This window comes from Argopecten irradians, chromosome 5, assembly GCF_041381155.1.
Source record: "Argopecten irradians isolate NY chromosome 5, Ai_NY, whole genome shotgun sequence".
Classification (NCBI taxonomy): Eukaryota; Metazoa; Mollusca; class Bivalvia; order Pectinida; family Pectinidae; genus Argopecten; species Argopecten irradians.
In genome coordinates, this window is record NC_091138.1 from 18,686,649 (window position 1) to 18,704,422 (window position 17,774).

Genomic DNA, 17,774 nt, shown 5'->3' on the forward strand with positions numbered 1-17,774 from the left:
CAATATAGTACTAATTTAGCAATACATGTGTATATAATGTAAATAAAATAGATCATCACCAGATGACAAAAAACTATTAATGTTGTTTTAATAAAAAAAATAACTTCTAATTAAAGTATCATTGATTGTGATCAATTTTAATCCATATGATAATTTCAATTGATTAAATTAATAAACTAATGCAAGACAGCGCTCCATGAGATATTCAGATATAACTTAAGTATAAAGATTACAAATTATATTTCAAATAATAGCATTTACATGTTTCAAAAATAGATTGTATATATGCAGAAATACCGATATAAAATTGATGTGTCATTTTTTAATTATACAATATTAATTAGTACTCATATTATGTACATTCTATGGTTCTTCTAGCCCTTCACTCCAGTTTCAGGGTTTTTATTCGGGACAAGGGACATAACTCCTGCATACTTCCCGGTATCGCTGGCTGCACAAATCTGCATGTGGAATCACAGGTAGGGAAAAACGATATTTTCAGCAGAAAAAATCAAAACGATTCCTTACATTTATTACATCTTCTCCTCAAGCTAAATAATGTAAGAACCCCTATGTATTCACCGATGCTAGTTTATTTGATTTCTTATCAAGTAACAAGGACGGGGCAATGGTGGGGACGCATGGGATCATGCATGGCAAACACTCTGGAACCCGGACTACGTCGGTAGTGCGGACTGTCCTCGACCAAATATGAATTTTATGACCAGTAGTTTTAATAATTTGAATCCAGTTCATAGATCAGGGGAGCATCTGCTTCTTTATATTGGTAAATACCCAGGAAAGCGAGGATATAAGTGCTTCATATGTATATACGTCCTTGGTAAATGCACGTGTGTATTTTTGTGGCGGGAAAAAGATGCTCTCTTGTTTATTCAATTCGAGAACTTCGATTGAAAGAACTGCACAGCATTGTTTACCTAAGACATAGTCGTCCTGTTTAACTAGAAATTAAAAGATGTCAAAAGTGTGAAATGATAATCCTTGCGTAGAAGGCTACCGTTAAGCAGAGCCGTAAAAATCAAATTATTGGGTGGAATTTTGAAAGATATTTACCTCGTATATTCTGTGTAGGTGCATGTAGAGCTGTATTTTATGTTGCAGCACTCATGTGAAAGTAATATTTCGATGCAATCTGACATATCCCTAATTTCTTGTATGCGTGTAAGTATATATGATGTTCAACAAAGATTAAGGCTAGTTAAGGCTCAGTCGCGCGGGCCTGCCGTGACAGTACGGGCCGTGTGATTCCTATTATACCTGCCAGCTCTCGAGTGTTACGTACAAAGGCAGCTCACAATGGCATTCGGCGCTCATCGCTAAACGTCAAATACACCGGCTAGCATGTGTGGTAACGACAGGGAGACAGGGCTGGTCCAGGGAGGCTTGACCATCGCTGTGGTCATTATACACCTGTGATAGGACCTACCTGTTGATTAGTTTACCTGTGTGAAGGTGTATACTACTTATGTGAGTTAGGATATGTATACACTCACACACGTGCACTCTATAAGACTACAGACAAACGTGTTGATATTTTACTTTTAAAAAAGTAAGTGTCGAGTGTACATAACGATATTCGTGGCTGGATGTATATACATTTCTGTGGAGTAACAGGTGAAGTCTCACCTGTGTAACTTGTATATTAATATTACAAATTTCACAAAATGAGTGTTTTTGTGAAGAGATAATGTTATCAGGATGATGTTCCATTATCATATCCAGTTTTTTTAACTAAATTATATTTGAATGGAGTTTATTCTTGGAAAAAAAGACAAATGGTCAGTTATGTAGTTTAATGGATGAGAAATTAAATTGAACTCTGATATTGACTTAAAATGTGGAGAATTTGTATATGTGCTGATTCTAAGGAATTTAGAAGACTTAATTTATTATTAGTGTTTATGATTCTAATATGGAGTTCACTGATGCATGAACTGGAAGGTAAGTACATTGTCTTTATTAGTTCTGTAATATTACCTATAACTGATACACCATATCACAATGCTTATATATATGATACTTATACACTAAATGTCTGAAATATGATCTGATTGTCATTACATATAAAGTACACAACCTCCCGACATACATGTATGTAGGACTGAACACACTGAGCAAGCTAATTCAGCAGATCTCAGTAACACTTGACACGATTCTGTGTATTCAGGTGCTTATAGCAGAGGTGTAGTAATTCATAAATTAAAATTCTGAACATCTTAATTTATGGAGAGGATGTTTGAGTTGCACATTGTTTATAATTAGGTAGAGAGCTATAGGTGTTTATTCATGACCCAGCTTTTAACTCCATTCAAGACCTGTCCTATTTATGCTAATAGAGTATAATGTTGACAAAGAGGGCTCTATAGAACTAAATTCTGTTTTAGAAAGAACTTGAATTTTAGGAAAATTCTTATTATTAAAAGGATGTCTTAACAATTGATTATAGAACTTTTTTCTTTTTTAATTTTTCATTTGAATATAATTTGCCTTTGATTTTATTGTGTTTTGTTTTTCTTGAAAAATTATAGCTGTACAGACAATTTGTACATATTTGGAAAAAAAACCTGATTATGTAAATCCAAACAAAACTCTGTCACATGATGAATAGCTAGGTTATAGAAATTGCATTAAAATATTTTAGCTTTATTACAATGTAAGTAGCAGCTCTAGCCTAATTAGTATTTCCATAATTTCTGTTGATTAAAAATGATTGGTTGTTGGACCAAGATATTTCCTCTGCAGAATTTGTTTTGATTTAGCAACTTTGAAACAGACATTCATTGCATATATTACCTGCATATTCTATTGTTCAATTTCCTGTCCTATTACTTGTTTTACCTGTACAGAATGTCGAAATCCTTTTTAAAAAGACTTAAAATCTTCTTTTTCAAGTCAACAAGCACTGCCTGAAACATCAAACATTGACTTCTCATTGAATGTCTTCCAAGTACATCTTTATTGTTAAATGCTGCGTAGAGACTTGAGATGTTACATTAATGTTCCCATTAAAAACATTTAAATGAGAGAAAAAAACAGTTGAAAGCTAAGACCCCCGAAGTTGTCACTCGTCAATCCCAAAGTTAATCGCAGACCCACAACCAAATCTGATGTGGTATTGAAAATATCATCTTAATTGCAGCAAGAGATGAATAAGTCTCATAAACGATAATTTTCATATTGGCATTGAGAATTCGTGACCTTTGATTTTTTGGCTCCTACGTTTGACGTTGAGTTGAAGTTACGCCTGATGCATTACAGGTAGTATTATAGGGTGGATCCACCCAGTCTCCGAGTTAAGTCAGGGTAGGAATGTTGTCTGTATGGCTCTTTGTCGACACATAATAGAAAGAAGATTCGTTTGATCAATATTTTTTATCCAGATATAAAACAGATAATCACACCTGCATAGTTTACCTGTAACAACGAATACCTGTATGCAGGTGTTGTGTATTATACATGGAATTCTGGTACGTTAGTGATCCACGATTTATGCTTATCTCTTGATCATAATACCTTGTACAACAAGTCCTTTTTATTGTCAATAATCTATAGACTTTGTGTTACAATGTCACCATTACAGGTAATTAATAGGAAGATATTTTTGTTGTTATATGTTAGGTATATATTAGGTATATTTGGCTAATATAGAACCAATCAAATCGTTAGGAGTTATACATAGATTAGACTACCAGATCAGAACAGATATAATGCATGTGTGGATCATTAGTATAGAAACGTATTCAATCAACAGTAGTTTATATAGATATCTATGAAAATGTATACCTACCACAGGTGATACATACTGTGAGTGCAGGTGTTACACCCCCTCCCCTCCCCCCTATAACTACTGTACATATACTGAGAAGATACACTAACTCACCCCTAACACACTAAGCTATAAACACATGGCTACTGTTTCTTCAGTCTAAGGTGGAGTTCAATATTGTGTTTTATTCACAGTAGAGATCTATATGTACAGGTACTGTATAAGGTATAAGGTACAACAAATAAATTCAAACATAACCAGACAATCTAAGTTTAGGCAGATAACAATTGAAGATCAGCAAATTCAATGAATTGAGGGGAAAACTTGCACAAATATGGTGAGCTAAAAACTACCACTTGAGAAAAAAAATATAGTCAGATATACAGTATAAAATGGTTATTATAACAAACATGCTGTGAAATTGTTTGTAATGTGTGTATAACAAACCATGCTTACAATGAAGTGATCCCCTGTATAACTAGATGGGGTGTGTTGTTCAATGTCTTTCAGTGAGATAGCACTATAAATAGGGCAAGAGTCCCATTATTACACGAATATACCACAGTCTCCCAAAACAAAAAAATTAATTACATTTTGTATATATATATATATAAAATCATCATATGATGAAATTTATGACATTTTTTGTCCTTTCTCAATACTGTAACGTATATTATTGTAACATGACTCCATGGAGAAGATTAAAGAAGTCAGATGCCATGGTGGTGAAGATATGTTCCTGTGAATGAGGTGGAATAGTGTGTTTGTTTTAGTTTTACGTCCTATTAACAGCCAGGGTCATGTAAGGACGTGCCAGGTTTGTTGGTGGAGGAAAGCGGGAGTACCCGAGAGAAAAAACCACCGGCCAGCGGTCAGTACCTGGCAATTGCCCCACATGGGATTCGAACCCGCATCCCAGAGGTGGAGGGCTTGTGGTAATATGTCGGGACATCTTAACCCCTCGGCCACCGCGGCCCTTTTGTGTGGAATATTTATAACAGCAGGTGATATTAATCCATCACCTGGAAAATAAAATGTCCTCTAACAAATGACAACAATTTTCTTGTTTCCATGTTTACCATCATGATCACCCCTCTTAAAAAAAAACAGAAAAAAAAACCTTTTTCTTTACCTATATGGATAACAGTGGCTGATTGGTTTAGATTTCATTACCCTGGCTGTTAATAGGACAGTAAAATAATAAAACCAATAGATGTCCTGACTTATTATACGAAGCCCTCCACCTCTGGTCACAATTCTGAATCCCACTTGGAGTAGTTATTGCCAGGTACTGACTGCTGGTCAGTGTTTTTTCTCTGGGTACTCCAGCTTTCCATCTTGCATGCATGTCCTTAAGTGACCCTAGCTGTTAATAGGATATTAAAGTAATAGTCAAACCAAACTTTACCTACCTATGCCACTAACCTTCACCATGGTGTTTCATAGAGATTTCTGTCAATTATCACATTATTTATACTAAGTAGCAGGAAATAAATAAGTCAGATAAGAGCAATGTCAAGGCTGGAGGTGGGGGGGATGATTAAAACAAAATGCCTTAATTGTTTTACAATGGTAAAATTGGGGACAGTTTAGTATCTTACTATCACAATACACACTGACCCTATAATGATGATGTATTGCTTCGTTCCATTAACATATTATTCAATCCAAAATGTTATAATGAGGTTATATAAAACCCTGAACCACAGAACCACCTCCACTTTCTTCATAGGCTGTATATCTCACCACATAATGTCTGAATATTTGTTGTCAGAATTTCGCTGAGAAACCATGACTTGTCATATAAATTCATAAAATGTTGAAATACGACGCTGCACATCAGTAGACTTCATTTGGTATCTGGACTGAGATAGGCCTATCTGTATTACTGAAAACGTTTCTGAAAATTGATATTTAATTTTATTTCATTTTTTATCGTTAATAGTGCAGACATTTTGACAGGGTTATCAGAGATCCACAAAACTTGAGATAGGAAAGTGCTTTCTGTTTTTATTTGCATATTATTTTCCAATACAACAGATGACATTTTTTTGAAGTTGATATGGACTATTTAGGAAAATGTTTGCACACATTGTTGTGAGATAGTTATCTTGTCTCTGTAATGGGAACATTGATCTTTCATTAATATGTCCAACACAAGTTGTGGTAATTCACAGAAAAAGCTATAACAGGATAAACATTTTATCTACATTATTGTAGTTTAGTGTAATATATAGCTATAGAGATAAACATAATCTTTGTAAACATCACAGCGATTTGTTGTGTCTCCGATTTGTTGTATCTCCGGACGTGCCAGAAGAAAATTCATTTTAGAAGCTATAAAATAGTTTTGGCTCGAAATTCAATTTGGAAGTATTTTCTTGATAACAGTTTAAATGATATGATAGAGTTATCTTAGTGAATATGGCCATGACACTTAAGTGTATTAGGGGTTAGGATAGGAGAAGTTCTCCTACACTTCAAATTCTGTATCTACAATTTAAGCTGAAAAATATCAGAATATGATTGTACTAAGTCCACTTCAAATTCTGTATCTACAATTTATGTTGAAAAATATTGGAATATGATTGTATTAAGTCCACTTTAAATCAAATTCTGTATCTACAATTTATGTTGAAAAATATTGGAATATGATTGTATTAAGTCCACTTCAAATCAAATTCTGTATCTACAATTTATGTTGAAAAATAAAATATTGTATTAGTCCACTTCAAATCAAATTCTGTATCTACAATTTATTCCGAAAAATATTGGAACATAGATCCTATTGAAGACTTCAGGAATAAAATAAGAATAGTTCAAATTATCCAGTTTTATTGTAACAAAATGAGTAGAAACCATGAGAGAAAATGAAAAGACAATGATTTATAGTTTCATTACTAAATAAGCAGTGCTAGCTATTTCAATATCTCTGTTCAAATTAAGTGAGTTAGGTTCCACTATACATGTAACGTGCGTTTGCGTAATATCCATGTTCAAATTAAGTGGGTGTATGTATGTATGCTTTTATATAATTGCATTCCTCTTTTTTGCAGGTGAATGTCTATTTGAGGGAAAGCTGTATATGGTAAGTATACATTAAAACATAAATTGATAGCTATATACAAGAATATATTGGTAAAAGTACAGCCAAACCTCGGTAATTCAAAGTCTACAGAACCATGGTAACATTTTGAGCTATCTATGTATTAAGTTTGGAGGATAGTAACAATTTTATTGGGGACCATGAAAAACAAGCTAAGTATACTTCAGTTTGATTTTCATAAATGAGGTTTGACTGTATTAATTAAGTTTTCTGAGACTTCAACATCCTCCAAATGGCTTTTACACATTGAATCTGCATCTCAAAGATGATTTTTGTATGACCACAGGACACACAAAGCAGATTTCAAAATGTATATTTGAATGTACACTTACAGGAAATAATGTATCTGATCTGAACAGACAGGACTTTGGACACGAATGACCAGACTATAACCACAGTTTTCACTCAGAGACCATCTTTCTTATTCACATAATAGTATTAAACAGCTACTTATGTACCATGCCTTTCACTACAGCTGTAAGAGAGTTATAATTCTGATGTCACAAGTGAGAAGTTTAACATCATTATCTCTGACAACTTTGAGTAACCTCCCTGTAGCACCTGTGCTCTATGCTAGATTGGGAAGACTGTTTGTCAGAAAGGGAGAGTGTCATCATGTTGGAGATGGGTTTGTTGTCAGTAGGAATGAACTGCCTAGAAAGCTCTATATTGTTACAAATTTATCTAAACTCAGATACAACAAGGTGTATCTATACTGATATCACAAGTGTATCTATACTGATACAACAGGGTGTATCTATACTAATATCACAGGATGTATCTATACTGATATCACAGGTTGTATCTACACTGATATCACAAGGTGTATCTATACTGATATCACAAGGTGTATTTACACTGATATCACAGGGATCTACACTGATTACATATCTACACTGATATAACAGGGTGTATCTAACTGATATGATCTAACTGATATCACAGGGTGTATCTTACTGATATCACAGGTGATCTACATGATATAAAGGTGTATCTATACTGATATCCACAGGGTGTATCTAACTGATATCACAGGGTATCTATACTGATATCACAGGGTGTATCTACACTGATATCACAAGGGTGAATCTACATTGATAGTAAAAGATGTATCTGTACTGATACCACAAGGTGTATCTATACTGATATCACAGGGGTATCTATACTGATATCACAAGGTGTATCTACACTGATATAACAGGGTGTATCTACATTGATAGTAAAAGATGTATCTGTACTGATACCACAAGGTGTATCTACACTGATATCACAAGGGTGTATCTATACTGATATCACAGGGTGTATCTACACTGATATCACAGGGTGTATCTACATTGATAGTAAAAGATGTATCTGTACTGATACACAAGGTGTATCTACTGACTGATATCTACATGATATCACAAGGTGTATCTATACTGATATCACAAGGTGAATCTACACTGATATCACAAGTGAATCTACATTGAGTAAAAATGTATCTACTTACTGATACCACAAGGTGTATCTACACTGATATCACAAGGTATCTAGCGTATCTATACGATAACAGTTTGTATCTGTATCTGTACTGATATCACAAGGTGTATCTACACTGATATCTAACAGGGTGTATCTATACTGATACCACAAGGTGATATCTACATTGATAGAAATGAAGGTGTATCTGTACTGATATCAGAGTGTATCTACTTAGATATCTACAGATATCTAATTGATATCACGTGATCTGATATCTGTACTGATGTCATGAAGTATCTGATAAATTGATATCACAAGTGATATCTGTACTGATGTCATGAAGTATCTGATATATTGATATCACAAGTGATATCTGTACTGATGTCATGAAGTATCTGATATACTGATATCACAAGTGATATCTGTACTGATGTCATGAAGTATCTGAATATACTGATATCACAAGTGATATCTGTACTGATGTCATGAAGTATCTAATATACTGATATCACAAGTGATATCTGTACTGATGTCATGAAGTATCTAATATACTGATATCACAAGTGATATCTGTACTGATGTCATGAAGTATCTAATATACTGATATCACAAGTGATATCTATACTGATGTCATGAAGTATTGTATATACTGATATCACAAGAGATATCTATACTGATGTCATGAAGTATCTAATATACTGATATCACAAGAGATATCTATACTGATGTCATGAAGTATCTAATATACTGATATCACAAGAGATATCTATACTGATGTCATGAAGTATCTATATACTGATATCACAAGAGATATCTATACTGATGTCATGAAGTATCTAATATACTGATATCACAAGTGATATCTGTACTGATGTCATGAAGTATCTAATATATTGATATCACAAGAGATATCTATACTGATGTCATGAAGTATCTAATATACTGATATCACAAGTGATATCTATACTGATGTCATGAAGTATCTAATATACTGATATCACAAGTGATATCTATACTGATGTCATGAAGTATCTAATATATATGATATCACAAGTGATATCTATACTGATGTCATGAAGTATCTAATATACTGATATCACAAGAGATATCTATACTGATGTCATGAAGTATCATATATACTGATATCACAAGTGATATCTATATACTGATGTCATAAAGTATCTAATATACTGATATCACAAGTGATATCTATACTGATGTCATAAAGTATCTAATATACTGATATCACAAGAGATATCTATACTGATGTCATAAAGTATCTAATATACTGATATCACAAGTGATATCTATACTGATGTCATGAAGTATCTAATATACTGATATCACAAGTGATATCTGTACTGATGTCATGAAGTATCTAATATACTGATATCACAAGTGATATCTATACTGATGTCATGAAGTATCTAATATACTGATATCACAAGTGATATCTATACTGATGTCATGAAGTATCTAATATACTGATATCACAAGTGATATCTATACTGATGTCATGAAGTATCTAATATATATACTGATATCACAAGTGATATCTCTATACTGATGTCATGAAGTATCTAATATACTGATATCACAAGAGATATCTATACTGATGTCATGAAGTATCTAATATACTGATATCACAAGTGATATCTATACTGATGTCATGAAGTATCTAATATACTGATATCACAAGTGATATCTGTACTGATGTCATGAAGTATCTAATATACTGATATCACAAGTGATATCTATACTGATGTCATGAAGTATCTAATATACTGATATCACAAGTGATATCTGTACTGATGTCATGAAGTATCTAATATACTGATATCACAAGTGATATATGTACTGATGTCATGAAGTATCTAATATACTGATATCACAAGTGATATCTGTACTGATGTCATGAAGTATCTAATATACTGATATCACAAGAGATATCTATACTGATGTCATGAAGTATCTAATATACTGATATCACAAGTGATATCTGTACTGATGTCATGAAGTATCTAATATATATACTGATATCACAAGTGATATCTATACTGATGTCATGAAGTATCTAATATATATACGATATCACAAGAGATATCTATACTGATGTCATGAAGTATCTAATATATATACGATATCACAAGAGATATCTATACTGATGTCATGAAGTATCTAATCTACTGATATCACAAGAGATATCTATACTGATGTCATGAAGTATCTAATATACTGATATCACAAAAGATATCTATACTGATGTCATGAAGTATCTAATATATATACTGATATCACAAGTGATATCTATACTGATGTCATGAAGTATCTAAATATACTGATATCACAAGTGATATCTATACTGATGTCATGAAGTATCTAATATATATACTGATATCACAAGTGATATCTGTACTGATGTCATGAAGTATCTAATATATATACTGATATCACAAGTGATATCTATACTGATGTCATGAAGTATCTAATATACTGATATCACAAGTGATATCTATACTGATGTCATGAAGTATCTAATATATATACTGATATCACAAGAGATATCTATACTGATGTCATGAAGTATCTAATATACTGATATCACAAGTGATATCTGTACTGATGTCATGAAGTATCTAATATATATACTGATATCACAAGTGATATCTATACTGATGTCATGAAGTATCTAATATACTGATATCACAAGAGATATCTATACTGATATCACCAGATGTATCATGTTTTAGGGGACTTGTGATGATTTTTCTTTCCAATAGAAGTTGTATAGATAATTGAGAGGACCTTTGGGCCTGTTAACAGTCAGGAAGACCTCAGGTCAGGTAAATCATCCCCATAGGGAGGAAATAATGGAGGGAAATAAAAACCCATCTAGAGGACCTGTTGACTAGTTCAAGTTTTATTCATTTCAATGATAGAAGTAGATTATATCCTGGTGAGGTCCTGAGGAGTAGATCAGTAAAAGACATTAAGTAATAGGGGTTAGGTGAGAGGTCCCTGGGATATTAAGTAATAGGGGTAAGGTGAGGGGTCCCTGGGATATTAAGTAATAATGGGTAAGGTGAGGGGTCCCTGGGGTGATGTACAGTTATATCACAGGGTCAGTATTACATAAAACACAGGCTTATACCATTACAGTGCCTTATGTGTTAATCAAGCTGGGGACATATAAAGGCATTCAGTATCTAAAGGAAATGCTTTTTATATTGGCAAAATCTTCAACAAATAAAGACTTTCTTGTGTTACACCACCTATGTGGACATTGCTGTTAGGCCGTTGACATCAGACAAAGCTTCGAATGTAAATGTATACTGTAAACTGGAATCTTTTGGAAATCTACTGTCTTTTTACGTATTGGTATGATATTTCAGTAACGTTTAAACTTTTGAAAAATGTAGTCGCTATTATGAATTCTTTATAAAAAATTATAATATAACTATTTAGATACATGATTATACAAGATGATATAAAATGTTTTATATTTTTGACAATTGCAAGCCAATTTTTTATCTACTTTTTCATTTACAACAACCAGAAACTTACAATAAGCTCTTGTGCTTCGAGACAATAGCTGTAAAGATTTATACACACGCGGACACAGCTGTGTGAGGATGTGTCGTCCATAGAACTTCTAAAAGGTTGCTAGATCTACGATAACATATCTTCTACAAAAATGACTATTTAAGATGTTGTCACCACAAGTACATTTGAATCCAAATTCCATGTAGTTAATGCCCCATTAAACTTTTTTTACATCATTAAACATTTACATTTGTGTATTTTCTAATATTTCTGGTAGAAGATTTCATATCTGAGGTTTAGAATGAAAGGACAATAAAATTGTGTCGTATATGTTAATGGTTAGACTGGTGGAGGGTACAGTGTTACTGATTGAGGTGGGTTTTTTTATCTGATACCACTTTAAAAGGGACACATATAATAGTAATGACAAGAGAAAGATGGATGGATTTTATACTTCCGCAGAGTAATTTCTGCCATTACTAGGAAATCACATAACGGTTTTATTGGTAAGGAGATATAATCAGTCGTAGGAGGACCATTACAGGAACACCTGATGGTCCAATATTAATCATTGTTGTGTTTTTATGCTCTTACCATGAAATGGATTTCATACGTATGCATGACATTTATGTCGTATAGACATTTCGAGTTACATTAAAAGTTATAAAATTGCTGATGACTGTTAAATGCTTTTTATGGTTGATCATGGTCAATTTTAACAGAACTTTAATATCAACCGTTGATATTATATAATTACTTCTCTTTGACCCAGAGATTTATAGATGATATAGATTTCTAGCACAGCAGGCTATGAACTAAAGCCTTAAAAAAAAGTTGATATAAGTTTCTGGAGCAGCAGACTGCAGCATCTATAGCTACGAAATGTAAGCCGTAATAATAAAAAGAAATGTTGAAAATTAAGTATTGCCAGGTTAAAAATCCACTTCATTTTAAAAATGTGGAAGTTTTATCTTGTGTTTTAAATTTTTAGCCACAAGGTCTTCCTGTACCTTAAAATGACCAGTTAAAAGTTAACAGTCAATAAATACATATATTTATGATAATGTGCATCTATTATGTACAAAAAAGCAGTCAAAGTTTAAAATGTTTTTTTTTTTTTTTGTAAGGCCCCAATTGATAATTGTGTTCTCTTAGAATAAAACATTCATGAGTAGACAAAAATTCATCATAAAAAGTTGCATCCGATCCATACATACAAAGTCTGTTTTGTTTAGCTATTTTTCTTTTTGACACGAGAGATGGTTCTTTTGATTTTTTGTATTCTGTAAGGCTCTAGATCTGGTGTTTGAGAAATAAAAGAGTAGTTGTGATGGTTTCTGACAAGCGGATTACCTAACTCTCTACAATATGAAATTTTTGACATGCTACCATAATATTCTTTACGAAAATGACAAATCTGTCGGAGTAATTATGACAGAAAACCTGCTCAACTGTGTGTGAAACTTTTGTATGGAATATTCACGCTAAGTAGCCTAATGGCTTGTGACAGGTACATATTCTATCATGTCAATTATAGGGAAACAATGTGAGTATGTCTTTATTACACAAGTCTAACCCCTTTATGTTGTCTGAGCAGACGTACTTTGCCTGTGACCAGAGGGGTACAATTTGCATTTTTATGACCAGGTATACAGGTGCATTTGTCGATTTATGCGTCCCAACTCCAGGAGATCATATTTTACAGATTATAGGGTACATCTTTTTTTATATATCTGGCTGGGTTAGAGATTGTATTTTATAAGATGTCTGGTTTAGAGATTATATCCCAGCTAAAAGTGTCCGATACTGGTACAAGGATTTGATGTGATAGGCAACCCACAGAGTAATATATACCCTGTGATAATCTTGTATAACCTGGAGAAAGATTATCATTATTTGGTCATTTACACATCGTTTGAAAGTCATCAACAAATCACTCGACAAGATTAACTATAATACTTTCGTCCTAAATTTGGTTTGGAAACTTGTCAAATGACAAGTGAACTATTAGATTTTCAGTTTATGTGTACATGTGAATTGAAAATATAAAATTTGTACTGAAAAAGCAAGATTAGATTTCAAAGTTTTTATCTACACAGACTTGAAACATCAGGTATGATGTGCCAAAAGTAAATCCTGTTAAGACTGACATGAAGATTTGGATCCGGATTGTTTTCATTCATGAATATTCTTGAAATTTGATTTACCATATGATGTGCTACATCATTGCTATCATGTATCCCCGGAAGTCACTTGGATCTGTAGAGGTAGAATGAAAAATTGTGAAAAATTAATTGAAGTAGTGACAGGCTGGTCTTACATTGATTTGATATTTAAAGACACTGATAAATTTTCGTAAAACAACATTTTTCACTAATAGAGTATTTAAAAGAAAAAGAAGTTGTTACCACTAGCCTTAAAACTCTTTAAAAGTACTTTATAATTATACAATCATGTTCTTGTAATGGCATGGCCATTGCAAATTTTTCTATTCTTATTATCTTTTTGTATCAATACTTTGTGTCAAAATTGCAAACCATGTTCCTATGAAATGTTTCATACACGTTATAAATAAATGCATGTAAATTGAAGAATGAGAGGACAATGAAGATTTGATGAAAAGGAATTCTGACAATTTCATATGGAAATGTATTTCCGTCGTAGATATCAAGAAAATTAAAATGTAACATCTTTCTTTGAAGATTTTTGTTCAGAATAGAGTTAATCTTGGATGTGAGGCTATAGAAGGTTTTACTGCTGTCACCCATAGGTATTTATTATAACTGGTCCACAGCAAGTGCTGACAGAAGGAGGTATTATAATGAATCCTGGGAAATTTCACATTTTATTGAACATTCACCGATTATGTATGGTGGACGCCAATTCTGGATGGGATTGTGATCTCACACTTGCTAGTCGCTACAGAAATAAATTTTGGGGGTGTTTATGGATATTGAAAGTCTGAATAAATATTGTAGCTTTAATTTTCATTCGGAACATCTGGAATATGTTTTCACCTGAGAAATGAAGATATTTAACAATCTTTTCACACTTTCTTCATTCATAACTTTGGAATTCGGAATGCACCGAAGCTTGACAGATACATGTAAAGCATTGTGACTGAAATATCTACAAATCTTATCTCGGAGCCAGCTTTAATGGCCGCATTAAGTTTAGTCGCGTGTAAAACAGGTGATGTTCCTTTGAAATGTATACATAGAATAAAAATGAAAAAAAAGGTACATTTCTATCATACCTTGTTTCAAATTCAATGAACGCTTGGTCCACACAGCAACTACAGCAAGTTAGCACAGCTGATAAGTGTTCTACCAAGATAAGACATCTGAGAAAGCTTACCTTCAACTTCAAATCTTCGTTATTGAGAAGGAAATTCTGTGGTTGGAGGCCAAAACAGTGTATAAGAATGTATAGGGTCTATTTTTTATTATGAAAGATATCTCTGATTTTCAAAGAATCTCATTTAACAAATTACAATTTTGATGATGTGTGAATAATTTGCTCAATAAATAATCAGTTTTAAAGTGTCCTGATAAGAACTTGTCAGATTCACCTTCCGTTCTGGCTAGCAAGCTATTTTTCTACAAATAATATAGTTAAGACTTTGGCAGGTTTCAAAATTTTTAAGCATCTGTGTAATGTATATCAATAGACTTGTCAAGACTAAGACATTTTAGAGATCAATGTGGGGCTGAGACTTAGTTACCTTCCTCTCCCCCCTCCCACTTCCAGCTCCCTCTTCACTTTCCTCAACCCCCATCCCTTCCCCATTATTTTGGTGCCATAATCTCAAAATGGAGTACAAGATTCTTCCTTCCATTATCCTACATTGGTGGGATTATCTGAGAATGGTTACACAAGATTAAGATTGACTTGTATGCTAGAAGGCCTTCAACACAACTGGCTGCATGCCACTTCCTTGGTAATGATGACAGAAGATAAAATAGTCATCACAGCAGGATTCTTTGAATCTCCATTTGGAAAACTCTGCAGTCACCAAGAAAACTTTTAGATTTCATTGTGAGCTTTAAAATTTGACTGAAAAATAGAGGGGTATTGTCATATTTACAAGAAAGAGAGAATATTCACACAAAATGAATTGATAATTTCATATCAAAATCACTGTAAAATTTAGTGATGTATTGATTTTGATTATGAAACCTGATGAAATTGAGATATCAAAGTCATGAAATAGCACAGATCATTACATACATACATATCGCTCTACTTTAGATTTTCTATGTTTATGATATGTAGATTATATATTATTGCGGTACATTCCTAACTGTGTGGCCTTGTACCGTATGTTGTGCAGACATGTTTAATTCATAAATCTGCAGAAGCATGTTCACCTCATTAAGAAATGCTAATTGTTAACATGATTCTGACATTAACTTCTTTTTATATTAATAATACAGGGCTTCCTCTCTCACCCAAGCCACACAAATTTATACACATCCTAACTAGTGCACAAAACATTTAAACAAAATTTTAAGAACTTTTTGTGATGAAACTAGGCCTTGTATTTGAGCGTCTTGTCATCTTGTGGAATTCATCGTTGGCTATGGTCAGTGACCTCTCTAATTGGCTGGGGGACAAAAATAGCCCCATTCCTAACGATCAGTGTTATGTGTGAACAACAGCGAGAGTAAAATTAAATTGTTCCACCTGAGTGCACCCTCCGATTCTGCCATTGTGTATTGGGAGTTATCCAGAGTATATATACTTATTAGTGTATTTAGATTCCACGGTACCCTTACGGAAAGTCTACATTGACTTATCTTGTTCACACATGGCAATGAAGACTTATGAATGGAAACTTCAATATACTTATTTTGAATATTATTTATGTAATAATTTGTAAAATTAACACTTTGAAGTGCCATTCAAGCCTGTCATGGGAAAAGTGTATGTAAATATTAAAGATTGGCTGATTTGGTATTCAGTAAGTGATCCTTAGATTGGTGTTCAATTGGCCATTGTACTGCCGTCAAAGGATGCAGGTATAGAATGGACTTACAGGGAGGTATGGGAACATGGCTGAATGTTATACCAAACATTTGATCAAAATCATACAGTTATCTAGTGCAGAAAGAAACACAAGTTTGGTTTAGAAACATATGTTTGGGTGGTGTAGTGGTAAAACACTCCTCTCACCAGTGTGGCCAATACTGTCTGTCTAGACCGTACTAATATACACACTTCCATCGCAAGCAAAATCATACTGAAGTTTATCCAATGCATATGTTTTTGAAGTTTTTGTATCTGTTGGGTGACCATTGTGATTTCATATAGAATTTTTATTCAGACAACAACTTAGCTCGATGCCAGAAATTGCAGAGAGAACAAAGTCTCCTTTAAAAAGAATGATTTCGTGGATGGGTATACTATTGTTATAGTTCTAAGACTAAAGATTGTTTTGTCTTTCTTAGTTTTGATTGATTTTTTTTTCTGAAGACAAAGAATGTAAAGAACTGTATTTATAGTCTTAACTTTGACAGGATCTTATTGATTTGCTTTTGAACTACAATGAATACACACACATAGATATATATGGTCAGTATGGTTGTATGGCTCCTAGGTAAACATGCTTGAAAATGTCAGACTAAGTACTCCAACTGGAGTCAAAGGTCAATGGATACTGGCCCAAGGTCAAGGATCGATAGATATTGGACTTGGGTGTGATGGCACCAAGCACCTAAAAGAACCAAAAGGGGTGAATGTACCTTGTATATTGTGTCAGTTTGATATTAATGTGACAAAACAGAGCTTTATATAGAGATATTGGTCCTGACACCCTTCAATGGTTAATTAATCTATGTAAAGTCCTTAATGTTCATTTTAGTGTGTACAGTGCTA

At 33.2% G+C, this 17,774-nt stretch overlaps 1 protein-coding gene across 1 annotated transcript in view; it reads left to right on the forward strand.

The window, feature by feature from the left end:
* The first annotated feature begins 1,229 nt into the window (after window positions 1–1,229).
* The window catches only part of LOC138323111 (extracellular matrix organizing protein FRAS1-like), a 113,753-nt gene continuing 97,208 nt past the window's right edge, over window positions 1,230–17,774 (forward strand). Inside the window, exons 1-2 of the mRNA XM_069267467.1 lie at window positions 1,230–1,962; window positions 6,844–6,875. Of these exons, the coding sequence (XP_069123568.1) occupies window positions 1,857–1,962; window positions 6,844–6,875 (138 nt within the window). The 5' untranslated portion in view covers window positions 1,230–1,856. The remainder of the gene's footprint in view (window positions 1,963–6,843; window positions 6,876–17,774) is intronic.